At 39.1% G+C, this 17,452-nt stretch overlaps 1 protein-coding gene across 4 annotated transcripts in view; it reads right to left on the reverse strand.

Moving 5' to 3' along the window:
* LIN52 (lin-52 DREAM MuvB core complex component) overlaps positions 1 to 17,452 on the reverse strand; it is a 121,304-nt gene that overhangs the window by 82,341 nt on the left and 21,511 nt on the right. The window contains exon 6 of one of the 4 annotated variants that reach the window (XM_058429340.1): positions 12,175 to 16,111. The exons of the other annotated variants lie outside the window; for them this stretch is intronic. Coding sequence (XP_058285323.1) covers positions 16,068 to 16,111 — 44 coding nt within the window. The 3' untranslated portion in view covers positions 12,175 to 16,067. Of the gene's footprint in view, positions 1 to 12,174; positions 16,112 to 17,452 lie in introns of those variants that run through there. 4 annotated transcript variants of the gene reach the window in all.

Here is a 17,452-nt window from a genome sequence, read left to right on the forward strand (position 1 = left end):
GTTTGAACATGCATGAAAATCATTATGGCTAGTGGTATAAGAAATACAGAGTAAATCAATAATATAGAATGGAAACAGCAGATCTAAGCAATGGAGAATTGCTGAATAGAGAAAAGTTGTTTGGGTGGGGACGGGGAAACCTCTGGGAATTATATGGGAGCCACTGATTTCTGTTGGGTTATAATGATTTAGGTCAATGCTCTGCTGATAGAATTTACAACTTGACTCCAAGGGGAAAATCTACCCTGTATAGTTTATTTTTAGAAACAGTTGTGCCTACTACATGGTTTTTTTTTTTTGGAATAGTTTTAAGCTTTTTTTCTTTTTTTGAGACAGGGTCTCCCTACGTTACCTAGGCTGGACTCAAACTTCTGGGCTCAAATGATCCTTTCACCTCAGCATCCAGAGTAGCTGAAACTACAGGTGCATACCACTGAGCCTGGCTTGAAACTTTTTTTTTCTTGAGACAGAGTCTCGCTCTGTTGCCCAGGCTGGAATGCAGTAGCTCACTGCAACCTCCTCCTGGGTTCAAGTGATTCTCCTGTCTCAGCCTCCCGAGTAGCTGGGACTACAGGCGCATGCCACCACGCCCAGCTAATTTTTTTTTTTTTTTTGAAAGGGAGTCTCACTCTGTTGCCCAGGCTGGAGTGCAATGGCACGATCTCGGCTCACTGAAACCTCTGCCTCCCAGGTTTAAGCGATTCTCCTGCCTCAACCTCCCGAGTAGCTGGGATTACAGGCACCCACCACCACGCCCGGCTAATTTTTGTATTTTTAGTAGAGACGGGGTTTCACAATGCTGGCCAGGATGGTCTCGAACTCCTGACCTCAGGTGATCTGCCCACCTCGGCCTCCCGAAGTGCTGGGATTACAGGCGTGAGCCACCACGCCTGGCCTACTTTTTGTATTTTTAGTAGAGACAGGATTTCACCATATTGGTCAGGCTGGTCTCGAACTCTTGACCTTAGGTGATCCACCGGCCTTGGCCTCCCAAAGTGCTGGGATTACAGGTGTGAGCCACCGTGCCTGGCCAAAACTTTTTTAAAGATTTCAAATTTCAACAAATAAAAAGTCGGAGGAAAAAACTCTCTGGTTCATTAAAACATACCATTAAGAAAATTAAAAGGGAAGCTACAAAGTGGAATATTTGCAATTTATGTGACTGACAAAGGGTGGATATCCAGAATACATAAACGATACTTACAAATCGTTTTTTTAAAGACTGATAATCCAAGCCAGGCTCAGTGGCTCATGCCTGTAATCCCAGCACTTTGGGAGGCCAAGGCAGGCAGATCACCTGAGGTTATGAGTTTGAGACCAGCCTGGCCAACAAGGTGAAATCCCGTCTCTACTAAAAATACAAAAATTAGGCACACGTGGTAGCATGCACCTGTAATTCCAGCTACTCGGGAGGCTGAGGCAGGAGAATCGCTTGAACCCAGGAGGTAGAGGTTGCAGTGAACTGAGATCGTGCCATTGCACTCCAGCCCCTGGGCGACAAGAGTGAAACTCCATCTAAAAAAAAAAAAAAAAAAAGAATGATAATCCAGTTTTTAAAGATGGGCAATGGGCAAGAGACACTAATAAGGACGTCACAAAAGATATTATCCAAATGCCCAATAAACATACAAAAAGGTGCTCAACCTCATTAGTCATTAAGGAAATACAAATTAAAACTACATTAAGATACCATTTACTAGAATGGCTAGAAGTTAAAAGACTGAGAATATACCTGTTGGTAGGGACTTGGAGCAACTGAAATTGCTGATAGGCTTGTAAATTGATACAACCACTTTGGAAAACTATTAATATTTGGAAGTACCTACTAAAGCTAAATATACATATACCCCTATGATCTAGCAATTCCACTTCCTAGTTACATATCCAATGAAAATGCATGTACCAGCTGGGTGCAGTGGCTCATGCCTGTAATCCCAGCACTTTGGGAGGCTGAGGCGGGTGAATCACGAGGTCAGGAGATCGAGAGACCATCCTAGCTAACACGGTGAAACCCTGTCTCTACTAAAAATAAAAAAAAAAATTAGCTGGGCGTGGTGGTGGGAGCCTGTAGTACTAGCTATTCGGGAGGCTAAGGCAGGAGAATGGCATGAACCCAGGAGGCGGAGCTTGCAGTGAGCCAAGATGGTGCCACTGCACTCCAGCCTGGGCAACAGAGCAAGGCTCTGTCTCAAAAAAAAGAAAGAAAGAAAATGCATGTACCAAAAAAAGATATATATCAAAAATACTAACAGTATTTATTTGTAATAACCAAAAGCTGGAAATAGTCCAAATGTCCATCATTAGTAGAACGAGGAAATAAATCGTGGTAACTTCTTACAATGAAATACTGTATAGCAATGGGAGAAAACCCAAATGATATGGCCGATGTCATAATTTAAACGCTGATCAAAATAAATATTATATAGCAATGGGAGAAAACCCAAATGATATGGCCAATGCCATAATTTAAACGCTGATCAAAAGAAGTCAGACACAAAAGAATACGTGATTTGTTATTCCATTTACATAAAGTTCAAAGATAAAATTATTCTATGATAGTGTAAGTCACAGTAATGCTTTGAGAGGAAGGGGCAAGTAGGGACTAGAAGGGGCACAAAGGAGATTTTGTATTTATATACTAGAAAGGTGTTTTGTTTCGAGATAGGGTCTCTCACTCCTGTCACCCAGGCTGGAGTACAATGGTGTGATCTTGGTTCACTCCAGCCTTGACTTCCCAGGTTCAGGTGATCCTCCCAACTCAGCCTCCCAAGTAGCTGGGACTACAGGTGTACACCAGCAGGCCTGGCTAATTTTTGTATTTTTTGTAGAGACTGGATTTTATCATGTTGCCCAGGCTGGTCTGGAACTCCTGAGCTCAAGTGATCTGCCAGCCTCAGCCTCCCAAAGTGCTGGGATCACAGGCATGAGCCACAGCACCAGGCGCAACATTCTGTATCTTGATCTGTTTTGACCAATGGTTACAGGGGAGTGTTAATTTTATGAAAATTCATTGAGCTGTAAATTATAATTTGTGTGCTTTTCTTTATATACATTATACTTCAATGTTAAAGCTGATAAAGAACAAAAAATGATGGGACAGTAGAATATTTTTATATTCTGAATCAGATTGAATTCTCATTTTAGCTCTTTCCTCTCTTTATTTACTTATTTTGTGAGACAGGGTCTCACTCTGTCATCCAGACTGGAATGCAGTGGCATGATCATAGCTCACTGCAGTCTCAAACTCCTGGGCTCAGGTGATCCTCCCACCTCAGCCTCCCCAGTGGTTGGAACTACAGGAATTCTCAGCTTGCCCAGCTCTCTTTTCTCTTTTTATTCAATATCCAAAACTTCAACCTATCAGATTCAACTATCTGCTCAAAGGATGTCTTTACCGTAATCCAACCATTCAGTCTTAATCATGTCCTCCTACAATAGAGTCAGTCAAATACAACTACACCTGAGAAAACAAATCATTACTTCTATTTTATTTTTCAAATTTTTTTCGGTTATACCAAGCCGAAAAGTAACAAGCTTTTAGTTTAGATTTAACAGTTAGAGATACTTCTCTTATACACATGCCAAAGTCATTATTTCTCCAGATTTCCTGTGACAAAGTATTTTGTGATCATTTATAAATTCCCATGCACTATCACTACCCTTCCAGATCATATTATCAACACAAACCAGTGGAAAGAACCAGAAAGAAATAAAGAAATGGGTACTACATTTGAAATACAAAAACACTCCTTATTTTGTTGAAATTTCTAGAACATCAATAACTAAAGAACAAACAAAAACAAAAAATGCCAATTTATTTCCCCATGGGCAGAAACAGTCATTCTTAAACCCAAAGCCTGGAAAGAAACTGAACTCCTATGAACACTTTTGTAATCACTTAGTTCTCATCACCTCTTTGTTATACAAAAATGACTTTCAAAGCACCCCCAAAAAAAAAAAAATCCAGGTCCATTTCACCTCTCAGCCAAACAGCTGCAGTTCTATTTAAGATTGACAGATATTCCAAATGATTCTTTGCTCCTACTGAGTACTTAATACTAAGAGTTCACAGTTCTCCAACTACAGTGAAGACAGCCCGAAAACATAAAGTAACATCTTGGCCAACATTTGCTTAAGAAAATATGCTTCTTTGGCCAACTAAGTCATCTCTTGCCCATGACCCAACAGCCTACCATTTCTTTTGCTCTCAATTCCTACTTATGCAAGGACATCCTAAGTATAGGAAACGACGTTATGTATGGGAAACATTCACCTTGCTATTTATCACTTGTATAAACTGATCAATTGTTGTTAATGGATCTACTCATTTTTATTTAGAAATAGTCCACGGAAGAGCTAAAAAATTTAACTGCCTAGAAAATTCAGAGATTTAAGTACAATTTTGTTTCTAAAATGGCATACAACTTTTCCTTATTTTTTTAAGTAGCATTTTTTCCTATTCAACAGACTAGAATGTGTTTTTGTTAATTTGGAAAATTCAGAAAATTTTAAAAACCACTCAAGATAGTCATTAAAACATACTGGTGCATTTCCTTCCAGCCATTTGTCTATGTCCATGCTCTCAAAAGAAAAAAAAAAACAAAACACCTGCTGTAAAATTGTATGTTCTGCATTTTGTCACTTGCTATTATCCTTATATATAATGAATACCTTTCTGTCATGAAATGCCCTTTAGTGCTTTTGTTTTATTTTTTTTTTAGAGACATAGTCTTACTTTGTCACCCAGGCTGGAGTGCAGTGGCACAATCTCGGCAGCTCACTGCAAGCTCCACCTCCCAGGTTCAAGTGATTTTCCTGCTTCAGTCTCCAGAGTAGCTGGGATTACAGGTATCCACCATTATGAGCGACTAATTTTTGTATTTTTAGTAGAGACGGGGTTTCACCAGCTTGGCCAGGCTGGTCTCAAACTCCTGACCTCAAGTGATCTGCCTACCTTGGCCTCTCAAAGTGCTGGGATTACAGGCGTAAGCCACCGTGGCCAGCCCCTTTAATGTTTTTTAATGACTACATTGTATTCTACTGTATGGGTAACAGTATAATTCACCTGGTATTTCCCAAATGTTGAACTTTGTTTTATTATGTATTTTTTTTTTATTTTTTGAGACAGAGTCTCACTCTGTTGCACAGGTTGGAGTGCAGTGGCTTAATCTTGGCCCACTATAACCTTCACTTCCTGGGTTCAAGCAATTCTCATGCCTCAGTCTCCCCAGTAGCTGAGACCACAGGCATGTGCCACCACACCCGGTTAATTTTTGTACTTTTAGTAGAGACAGGGTTTCACCATGTTGGCCAGGGTGGTCTCAGACTCCCGACCTCAGGTGATCTGCCCGCCTTGGCCTCCCAAAGTGCTGGGATTATGGCATGAGCCACCATGCCTGGCCCATTTTCTTATTTATCATACTTTCTGCAGAATTATATGGAATGCTACTTTGAAACCAACACCATCCAAATTTAATTTATACTCTGCCTACTCTCCTCTCCCCTTCCCCTACAAAAAATCAGAAGAGAATAAAACACCACAAGCATTTTATGGTAAAATCCTCTTTGTGTGTAAAGCCATTTCAGAGGCAATGTTGGGTTTATGAAATAACTTGACTAATGGATAAAAGATTTGAGTGTTTACAAGCCTTAAAGGTAATTTGAAGATTTGTATATCCTAATTTGTTAACCAAGGGAAAAATGAGAAATAATGGCATGGTTTACTTCACATTATCATAAAACATTTCAAAAAAACAAAATACTTAAGGCTAAACTGACAATTTCTAATTAAGAATAACCATGATCCCTTCAAAGTGGAGTTCCTAGATTTTATGCTGTAACCTAAATAGGTGCAAAGCTAATGACTATGGCAAGATGGTAAAGTAATGCATAAAACAAAGAAAACAAGGATAAGTTTCCATCAGTATTTGCAATGCAGATTTCAACACAGTCTTTGGGGTGCTATTGAATCAAGTTCTCTGGCTTTATTTTTCAGGTTAAAATAATTTAAATTTATACTTTCTTGAACTTCCAGCCCTCATCAACAGATAGGATCAAGAAACATGAGGCCGGGCGCGGTGGCTCACGCTTGTAATCCCAGCACTTTGGGAGGCAGAGGCGGGCAGATCACGAGGTCAGGAGATCGAGACCACGGTGAAACCCCGTCTCTACTAAAAATACAAAAAAATTAGCCGGGCGTAGTGGCGGGCGCCTGTAGTCCCAGCTACTCGGAGAGGCTGAGGCAGGAGAATGGCGTGAACCCGGGAGGCAGAGCTTGCAGTGAGCCGAGATTGCGCCACTGCACTCCAGCCTGGGCGACAGAGCGAGACTCCGTCTCAAAAAAAAAAAAAAAAGGAAACATGAAAAAAAACGTTCACCTTCACAATAGAAGAAATGAACATTAGAACAAGACATTAATATTTTGCCTATCAAGTTGGCAATGACTTTAAATAATTATAATACTTGTTATTAGCAAGGATATGGAGTGGGGAGTACCTTTTTGGAAGATAATTTGGCAGTCTGTTTCCCTCTCAATCACTAATCTCCAATTGCACGTAAATTGCAGTCATAACACCTAACGGAGTTATCCCAGTGCTAATATAATCCAATGTCGCTTATTTAAAACATGAGCAACAACAAATATTTTGGACCAATTCCTGTTACTTCAGATTTAAACTTCTGAAACTTTTTTCCAGTTAGCAAAGAATTGGATGTCTACTGTATAGAGAGGCCATAACAACTTTTTAAACTTGTAGGAAAGTTCAGGAAAAGTTCATAGGTAGGAACCGAATGAAAAAGCACTACTGTGGAAGAAAATTATACAAAAGTCAGTCATTCTACTTAGCAGCCTAATGACCAGCCAAAGAAAATAGGGACTTCACAAGTCAACTTCTGAAGTTATGTATATCCTATTTCACATATTGATTTCTTTGAGATCAAATAACTCACCATTCACTATCTAAAACATTACCTGTTGCCTAGGTAATATGACTGAACTAGACATCTTATTAATAACACTAACCTCTAGCCTCTACAAATGACATTTACTTATTTCTAAGAAAATAAAGATGCCTGCCTACAAAGGAGCAAGTAAAAGAATTATGTGATTTTTGTTGTTGTTGTTGTTGTTAAGCAGGCATCTAGCCTCCTTCTGACTTCCCTGTCATTAATTAGGCTAAAACATCATGGTAAGCTCTAATTTCAGCTTATCCCATAACATCCTCATCCAGACATTTACCTACTCCTAAAAATTCCAAATCTGAAAAATCTACTGTCAGTGCACTTCTTCCCATTCTCACTGCCATCATCCATTCAACCTCTCAATCCTTCACCCTGGATTCCCACTGTAACTTCCTGCTTCCTGTCTCTACCATCCTGTGCACCAATGCCTCCTAAAGGTGTGTATCTTTCCTATTCAAAAATCTTCAGTGGTAGAACTTCTAATGACACAGGAAAATGCTTAAGATAGAATAAAATTTTTTAAAGCACAAGTTAAAACTACACACACACACACACACACACAGACACACACACACACACACACACACACACACCAATCTCAGTTATATTAAAAAAGCATTTCTGGCTGGGTGCTGTGGCTCACGCCTGTAGTCCCAGCTACTTGGGAAGCTGAGGTGGGGGACTCGCTTGAGCCCAAGAGGTAGGGGTTGCAGTGAGCCAAGATCGCACCATTGCACTCCAGCCTGGGTGACAGAGGGAGACCCTGTCTCAAAAAAAGAAAAGCAAAAAGAAAAAGAAAAGAAAAAAGCATTATCTGTGTACATGGTACATGAATGGATGCAAGTATACATATAAACACACACATAGACACATAAAGGGACTAAAAGTGGGGCCAGGAAACACATGAAATGTTAATAGTGGTTATCTCTCAGTGGTAAGGCTATGGTTTGTTGGTGGTTTTCTTTTTTTTACTTTCTTCTTTATTTTTACAATAAAAAAGAATTGTAGTAAAATCTCTTTTAGTAAAGGGTCTCCCCAAACCATCTATAATGCACACAGTTAATTCGACAGCATTAAGATACTTTTTAAAGAACATTTCACATGCTCCCTACTACCACAGAGTATAACTCCTTGACCCCTGGAGTTCAAGGCCCTCCTCAGTCTGGCCCCTCTATCTCCTTCCTAGTCTTAGTCATTATGAGACCTAACATAACCTGGGGTCTAGATTCAACCACTCACACCATTCCTTGAGCAGAGCTGTTGCTTTCAAATTCTGTAACATTCACTCTACCCAGAATATGCTCCCCTTCCATTTCTACCCATCTTTGTGTTCTTTAAGGTTTTTTTTTTTTTTTTTTTTGAGACAGAGTCTTGCTCTGTTACCCAGGCTGGAGTGCAGTGGCATCATCTCAGTTCACTGCAACCTCTGCCTCCCAGACTCAAGTCATTCTCCTGCCTCAACATCCCAGGTAGCTGAGATTACAGGCGCCCGCCACCATGCCTGGCTAATTTTTGTATTTTTAGTAGAGGAGGGGTTTCACCATGTTGGCCAGGCTGGTCTCAAACTCCTGGCCTCAGGTGATCACCCAACTCAGCCTTCCAAAGTGCTGGGATTACAGGCATAAGCCACCGCACCTGGCCAGGTTTATTTTCAATGTTCCAGAAATTGCAAATATTACCACACTCATTTCCCTTGTCTATAACAGACATCACTAATTGCCTTCTCCTCTGAATCTAGGCTCCCTCTCAAAATCCTTCTCAATTCAATGGTCCTAGGCAGGTCTTACTAAATAAAATGAAACTTATCTGCCACTCCTGTAGCAATCTAATGCAATTGCCTCTTCTCCCCCATCCATATAGTTCTTTGTACTCTCATAGAGCTTTTCTCCTCTATATTTTTTTAAGAATCATTTACCTTAGTTGTCTTATCTTCCTTTCCTACTAGATTTTAATCTACAAGAGGGCAGTAATTATCTTCCTATCCCCTACATAGCCTTGTATGAAGTAGTCAGCCAAACAGTTGCTGAACAGGACACTTCATTCTTTTGCTATTCAAAATGGCTAAATATTTGAAAGCTTTATTTTAAAACAATTAAATTTTTCTTGAAGGACTAATTAGTCCAATGTAGTTTCATCAGCTTTAGCTAACATTCCTGTTTAATGTAATAGAGCATTGCCTGATACCACATGAAAACCAACAGAGTCCAAGGATACAAGATAAGCCACTGGTAGGGGAAATTATCGAGACAAGAGAACTTTACCCATTTTTAGGATCTTATATGCAGATATAAAAGCTATTGAATTAACTACATTTTTAGAATTTTTTTCTACTAAGTGGGAGAATTGCTTGAACCGGAGGCAGAGATTGCAGTGAGCCGAGATTGTGCTGCTACACTCCAGCCTGGGCAACAGACAGAAACCCTGTCTCAAAAAAAAATTAAAAAAAAAAAAAAAAAAAAAAGAAAAAGGAAATATGTAAAAAAAGATGAAGAGATAAAAAAGAAAAACAAAAAGCTAAAAATAAAAATCAACAAGGTATCAACAAAATTAGGCAAGTAGTCTGGTAAAAATCACAAGAAGAGGCCAGGCGCCATGGCTCATGCCTGTAATCCCAGCACTTTGGGAGGCCAAGGCGGGCGGATCACCTGAGGTCAGGAGTTCAAGACCAGCCTGACCCAACATGGAGAAACCCCATCTCTGCTAAAAATACAAAATTAGCCTGGCATGGTGGCGCATGCATGTAATCCCAGCTACTCGGGAGGCTGAAGCAGGAGAATAGCTTGAACTGGGGAGGTGGAGGTTGCGGTGAGCTGAGATCATGCCATTGCACTCCAGCCTGGGCGACAAGAGCAAAACTCCATCTCAAAACAAAAAAGAAAAAAGAAAAAAAGAAAAAAAATCACAACAAGTTTTTACATAGATCAAAAATCCAGTTCAAGAGCTGTGGGTAGTCTTTCTGTTAGTGGTACAGAAAGACTGATGCTGCCATCTAGAGGTTAAAGGCTAGATGATTTTTCTCCTCAGTCAAGGACTATTAATTTAGTTCTATGAGAAGTAGGACTTAATAGGCCTAATAAGGGAAGCCAGACAAATAATTCTGATGTCAGCCCACAAAAATAAATAAATAAATAGATAAATAGATAAATAAATAAATAAATAAAATACACAGGGGCAGGGCACGGTGGCTCACACCTATAATCCCAGCGCTTTGGGAGGCTGAGGCAGGAGGATTGCTTGAGCCTAGGATGAGGCCAGCCTGGGCAACACAGGGAGACTCTATCTCTACAAAATAAAAATTAAAAAAAAAAAATCAGTCAGGCATGGTGGCACTCTCCTGTGGTTCCAGCTACTTGAGAGGCTGGGCTGGGAGGATTGCTTGAACCTGGGAGGTCAAGACTTCAGTGAGCTATGACTGCACCACCACACTCTAGCCTGGGCAACAGAGACCCTGTCTCCAAAAAAACAAAAAGGTATAAGAATCACAGTTATACCTTCCCTTCCCTCCTTTATATATTAAAATTACAAATCAAAAGAACTGTTTAGAATTTTATCCAGATAGGAAACAACTTCTAAATGTAAATGATCACTTTTTTGCAAATCACATGCCCAGAGGGTGGAGAAGTCTAGTACCACAGGCTAGTGCTGTGGAAACTTCTGCTTCTTGAAAGCAGAAGTTTTTCTTAGTTACTACCATCAAATAAAGTACCAAATAGTAAAGTTGTATAGACAACTTCATCAATGTAGATTAATGGGATAAAGTATTAAGTTTTGAATGGGGACATCTTAATCTTTTTTTTTTTTTGAGATGGAGTCTCACTCTGTCGCCCGGGCTGGAGTGCAGTGGCGCAATCTCGGCTCACTGCAAGCTCCGCCTCCCAGGTTCACGCCATTCTCCTGCCTCAGCCTCCCAAGTAGCTGGGACTACAGGTGCCCACCACCATGCCCAGCTAACTTTTTTTGTATTTTTAGTAGAGACGGGGTTTCACTGTGTTAGCCAGCATGGTCTCGATCTCCTGACCTCGTGATCTGCCCGCCTTGGCCTCCCAAAGTGCTGGGATTGCAGGCGTGAGGCACCATGCCTGGTCTCCTTTTTTTGGGGGGGGATGGAGTCTCGGTCTGTCACCCAGGCTGGAGTGCAGTGGCATGATCTCGGCTCACTGCAACCTCTGCCTCCCAGGTTCAAGCGATTCTCCTGCCTCAGCCTCCCAAGTACCTGGGACTATGGGCGTGCGCCACCATGCCCAGCTAATTTTTGTATTTTTGTAGAGACAAGGTTTTACCATGTTGCCCAGGCTGGTCTCAAACTCCTGACCTCAGATGATCTGCCCGCCTCAGCCTCCCAAAGTGCTAGGATTACAAGCGTGAGCCACCACACTGGCCTTAATCTTTTTCTTTTAGAGATGGGGTCTTGGTTTTGTTGCCCAGGCTGATTACAAACTCTTGGCTTCAAGCAATCATCCCCCCTTGGCATCCCTCTCAATCTTTTTACAATGAAATGTTGCTTTTAAAAAACAACACTGATTAAATTTAGCCAAATAATAGCCCCATTAAATTGCTACATGAACATACGGAATTATATGATTAATCAGCAGAAGCAACTACTTATATCAAAGTAAGCTAAATTCCTCAAAGCTTTTTTAGAAGGTAGTATATTCAGTGTCACCTTATTTACATTAAAGCACATCTACAAAAAACCCACAGCTAACACTGTGGGTTTCTCCCACAGATCAGGAAAAGTCAAGGATGTCCACTCCTGCCACGTCTATTCAACACTGTACTGGAATTTCTAGCCAGGACAATTAGGAAAAATAATTAATTTAAAGGCAATCAGAATGGAAATGAAGAAGTAAAACTGTCTCTATTTGCAAATGACAATTCTGTATATAGAAAATTATAAATAATCTACTAAAACATTACTAGAACTAAAATAAGTTCAACAAAGTTGCAGAGAACAAGATCAAGATACAAAAATTAATTCTATTTCTCAATAGTAGCAATGAGCAAACTGAAAATGAAATTAAGAAAACAATTCCATTGATAATAGCATCAAAAAGAATAAAGTACTTAGGAAAAAATTTAACAAATGAAGTATAATATTTATGCTTTGAAAACTGCAAAACATTGTTGATGTTGGAAAGCTCACACATCCCAATTTCAAAATTTACTACAAAGCTACAGTAAGCAAGAAAGTGAATTACTGGCATAGGATAGAGATTACATCAATGGAATAGAATGAGAGTCTAGAAATAAATCTTCACATTTACGGCCAACAGATTTTTTTTGTTTTGAGGCAGGGTCTCTCTTTGTAGCCCAGGCTGGAGTGCAGAGGTGTGATCATGGTTCACTGAAGCCTCGACCTCCCAGGCTCAGCCTCCTGAGTAGGTGAGACTATGGGTGCACATCACCACGTATGGCTAATTTTTAATCTTTTTGTAGAGATAGAGTCTCACTTTGTTGCCCAGGCTTGTCTCAAATTCCTGGGCTCAAGCAATTCTCCCACCTTGGCCTCCCAAAGTGCTGGGATTACAGGTGTAAGCCACCATGCCTGGCTGCCAAATGATTTTTTACAAGGATGTCAAGACAATTCAATAGAAAAAGGATAATCTTTTCAACAAATGATGCTAAGAAAACTGGATATCCACATGCAAAAGAATTAATTTAGATCCCTATCTCACACCAAATATAAAAATTAACTTAAAATGAATCAAAGACCTAAATCTAAAAGATAAAACTATAAAACTCTTAAAAGAAAACACAGGCATAAGTTTTTGAGAACCTGGATTAGGCAACGGTTTATCAGGTAGGACACTAAAACACAAGCAACAACAAAATAGATAAATTGGATTTCATCAAAATTTAAAGCTTTGTGATTCAAAGGACACCATTAAGAAAGTAAAAAGACAACCCACAGAATGAGAGAAAACTTTTGCAAATCATATATCTGATAAGTGACTTGTTTCTAGAATATATAATGAAGTCTTACAATTCAATAATAAAAACACAAACAATACAATTTACAAATAAGCAAAGGATCTGAATTGATAGTTCTCCAAAGAAGACATATAATAAGCACATAAAAACATGTTAAACACCATTATTACTAGACAAATGCAAATCCAAACCACAATGAGACACTACTTCATACCCTCTATGATGGACATGATAATAATTAAAAAAACAAAAAAACAAAAAATACAAATAGCAAGTATCGGCAAGGGTGTGGGAAAACTGGAACCCTTATACACTGCTTGTGGGAATGCAAAATGGTTCAGCTAGTTTGGAAAACAGTCTGACAGTTCCTCAATAGATCAGATATAGAGTTACCACATGACCCAGAAATTCCACCTCTAGCTATAAACCTAAGAAAATGAAAACATGTTTACCCAAAAAGTTGTGTGTTTTGGTTGAACCTGAATGTTCACAGCAGCATTATTTAAAGTAGCCAAGTAGTGAAAACAACTCAAATGCCCATCACCAGGTAGATAAATACAATGTGGAGTATCTATACAATGGAGTATTATTCAGCCATAAAAAGAAAGCACTGATACATGCTATAACATAATTGAACACTGAAAACATTATCTTAACAGAAAGAATCCAGTCACAAGAAACCACATATTATATAATTTCATTTACATGAAATGTCCAGACGAGGCAAATCCATAGAGACATGAAGCCAGTAAGTAACAGCCTAGGTCTGGGGAGTTTGGGAAGTAATGGGGAGTGACTGCCAATGGGTACAAGGTTTTTCAGGTGATGAAAATGTTGTAAAATTGGTTGTGGTGGTGACTGCAAAATTCTGAATACACAAAAATCACTGAATTGAACACTATAAATGGGGAATTATAGACTATGTAAATTACATCTCAATAAAGCTGTTACAAAAAAAAAAAAAGCAGAAAAAAAACAAATGCATCAGGGTCCCAAGGTTTAGCCCTAGTTTCAAATGATAAAATCCTCTGCTTTCCCAGTTTTCACATTTTATTTAAAAATATTTCAAAGATAGCTAGTAAGTAGGTCATTTGCATGACTACTAACTGGTTTGTGGTCTTCAGAGATGGGGGAAAAATCTATGGGCTATGGGCTGAGAAAGTAAAAATATGATTCTTATCTTAAAAAGTTACAATCAGTCCAAGGACTGAGACATGTACCAAAAATCTCCAAGCAGAATGGTAAAAGCACCTTACAAATCAAACAAACAAACTGCTCTAGGGGCAATTTGAGAGGCCAGAGAGAGCGCTCACTTTCTAAATCAAGGATGAAAAGGGAAAGCTGATAGAAGAAGGACAACTTACTGAGAAAAAGGAATAGCATGAGTAGAACTAAGAAGATGGGGAAGTATTCCAGAAAAGAGTGAGGGTAAAAACTGCTGAGAACTAGTATTCAATAGGATTCATGATAATGAATCTTAGGAATAAAGGAAGCAATGTAGTATTGAAACTTACAGGTCTAAATCAGAATCATAAGCATGTAATAATAGTGATGGAGTAGGGTTCAAGTAGAAGATAAACCAAGCAATCATCAACAAGTTTCACACTGTATTTATTCTGTGCTGTTGACCATCCACAGTCCTAAGAGAGGACATTCCAGACATTAAAAGACCTTCAAATATTACATCTCACCACTAAAACACCAACTACCCAGAAAAAGAACAATTTCCAGAAGCTTCAGACAGAGACAGTGCATGTGTTTTGGTAGGGGAGATGTAAGAAGGCTAGAGTAATCCGGCGAGGGCCAGAATGCAAAGGATTTTGAATGCCACACTAAGGGGCCTAAATTTTATCCTATGGGTAATGAAGTAGTACCAATGATTTATGAGCAACAGACAGAAGAAAATGTACTTCAAAAAATCAGGCCGGGGCTGGGCGTGGTGGCTCACACCTGTAATCCCAGCACTTTGAAGACCAGGCGGGCAAATCACTCGAGGACAGAAGTTTGAGACCAGCCTGGCCAACATAGTGAAACCTCATCTCTACTAAAAATACTTTTGAAAAGCTGGGCATGGTGGTGCACACCTGTAATCTCAGCTACTTGGACGGCTGAAGCATAAGAATCACTTGAGCCTGGGAGGTGGAGGTTGCAGTGAGCCAAGACTGCACCACTGCATTCCAGCCTGGGAGACAAAGCAAGGCACTGACTCAAAAAATAAATAAATAAATAAATAAATAATAAATCAGGCTGGGGTAAGCATGGTGGTTCATGTCTGTAATTTCAGCACTTTGGGAGGCCAAGGAGGGAGGACTGGTTGAGCCCAGGAGTTCAAGACCAATCTGGGCAACATAGTGAGACCTCGTCTCTACAAAATATCAAAAAAATTAGCCAGATATGGTGGCACTGCACCTGTAGTCCCAGCTACTTGGGAGGCTGAGGTGGGAGGATCCCTTGAGCCCAGGAGTTCGAGGCTGCAGTGAGCCATGATAATGCTATGGCATTCCAGCATGGATGAGAGACCTTGTCTCAAAAAAACAAACACAAAAACAATGCGGCAGCAGTAACAAGATAGACTGGAATGGGCTAGTTGAGAGGCAGAGGGACCAGCTAGAAGGTGACTGTAACATAGTTCCAGTAAAAGAGGGAGGACTCTGAGCTCAGACGGAAATAATAGAAATGGAATTCTTTATATGCTAAGGCAGAGTTTTACTTTTTAAAATATTTCTGTATATTTCAAGGGAATTTCATATAAATTAACTGCCCAAATCAAGCCAAGAGGACTCAATCATCTGAGAGACTATAAATGCCTATAAGAAAAGTTACTGCATTCCAAAATTTGCACACCAAAAGGGTTATCTGAGGCATAATCATGTACCAATTCAAAGGGTAGCACTCATCTTCCAAAAGACACAACCTAGTTACTATCAGCCCTAGAAGGTTCATATAATTTTTATACTAACATTTAACAATGCTCTTGGGAAGTGACAAACAATCATGTTTTGAGGACAAATATTTTTTGCATTTTTTTTCTTTCCATCATCTTTATCAGTGCAGATATTTGCATAAAAACAGGATCACTGGTCCTTGGGGATTCATCAGTTCCTACTGCTTATTTTTCATCCATGTCATCCTCTCAATTAATGCAGGAAAGAGGATTTAGACAACGAAACACCAGATTAGGATGTCAAGTAAAAGCCAACCCCTAGAGTAGATGAATAATCTGTAAGGACAAAAAAAAAAAAATCTTGTTTTTATGCAAATACACTACACACAATAAAACAAAGAGAAACTGTATGTAAGAAGTTCAATATACACCAATGTAATTGTTTCTACTTCTAAATTTTAAAACTATTTCATGTCAGCTAAATTCACAATGGTCAAGGAAAATGGCAATCAGTTGCAAAGCAATGCTATGGAAATTGAAATAACACCAAATTTTGAACTAAAAGGTAATTCTGAAAAATCTCAGCTGTGCTCTTGGGACTCATTTGGCAGAAACAAGCATTTCTCTTGTACAGTTTTGGTTTAGTGCTGAAGGTGGCTGAATTAAATGACTTCAAATCCCCACCCCCAAAGCCTTAAATTTTTAGAAATACAGTTAGCAGTAATAATGGCTTTAATTGTGTGGATTTAAAAAAATAACAAATGCCACACCAAGTTTTTGATTCCATTGAAAGCCATTAAAATAAACTTTACTGATGCTTAGGGAACAAACTCATTATTCTGAAAACTAATAAAGAAAGAGAAAGAATCATTTATCCCATCATGCCAGTAGAAGCAGCTTTCAAGGTAACCAAATAGTTGATAAGATACAGTCCTTTTTAGAAAAATTCTAGTCAATAAGAGAAAGGACAGAATATTACTACCTTGCAACCTATAATAAAACAGTAAATCTAGACTGTGATCAAAGCCTGCTACTCTAGGTATAAGACTGATGAAGAATATTACAATGAATAAATCTGATTGTCATAGTTCCACCTGCATTTTATTTCCCCATCATTTGTTAAACCTAGTCATTTGTTCTGTAGATTTTTCAAATTCTGGGTTTTGTTGATTACATTCCTGTGACAGAGCTTAACATGTTCACCTATCCCTTTTTATTTCCTTATAGTTAGATCTAGAAACCATCAACTATTAATCTTAATATCACAAAAAGAAAGACCAACACACATAATGTACCCAACACCAACTGTGAAATATTCTTGCCAAAATTAAAAAAAAAAAAATCAAGCCTGTATCTGTGCAAGCTTCTAGATCTAACAATCAGCAGATAAAAAAGGGATAGGTGAACATGTTAAGCTCTACCACAGGGTTGTAATCAACAAAACCCAGATTTTGAAAAATCTACAGAACACATGACTAGGTTTAACAAATGACAAGGGGAAATAAAATGCAGGTGGAAGTATGACAGGCTAAAAAAGATTTCAGAGACATATCAAATACGGTATATGAACCTTATTTAGATCCGGACTCAAACAAATGAACTGTGTAAAGACATTTATGAGTCAACTAGATAAATCTAAACCCTGATTGGCTATTTGATGATATTTAACAAGTCTGT

This window comes from Hylobates moloch, unplaced genomic scaffold (genome assembly GCF_009828535.3).
Source record: "Hylobates moloch isolate HMO894 unplaced genomic scaffold, HMol_V3 SCAFFOLD_16, whole genome shotgun sequence".
Classification (NCBI taxonomy): domain Eukaryota; kingdom Metazoa; phylum Chordata; class Mammalia; order Primates; family Hylobatidae; genus Hylobates; species Hylobates moloch.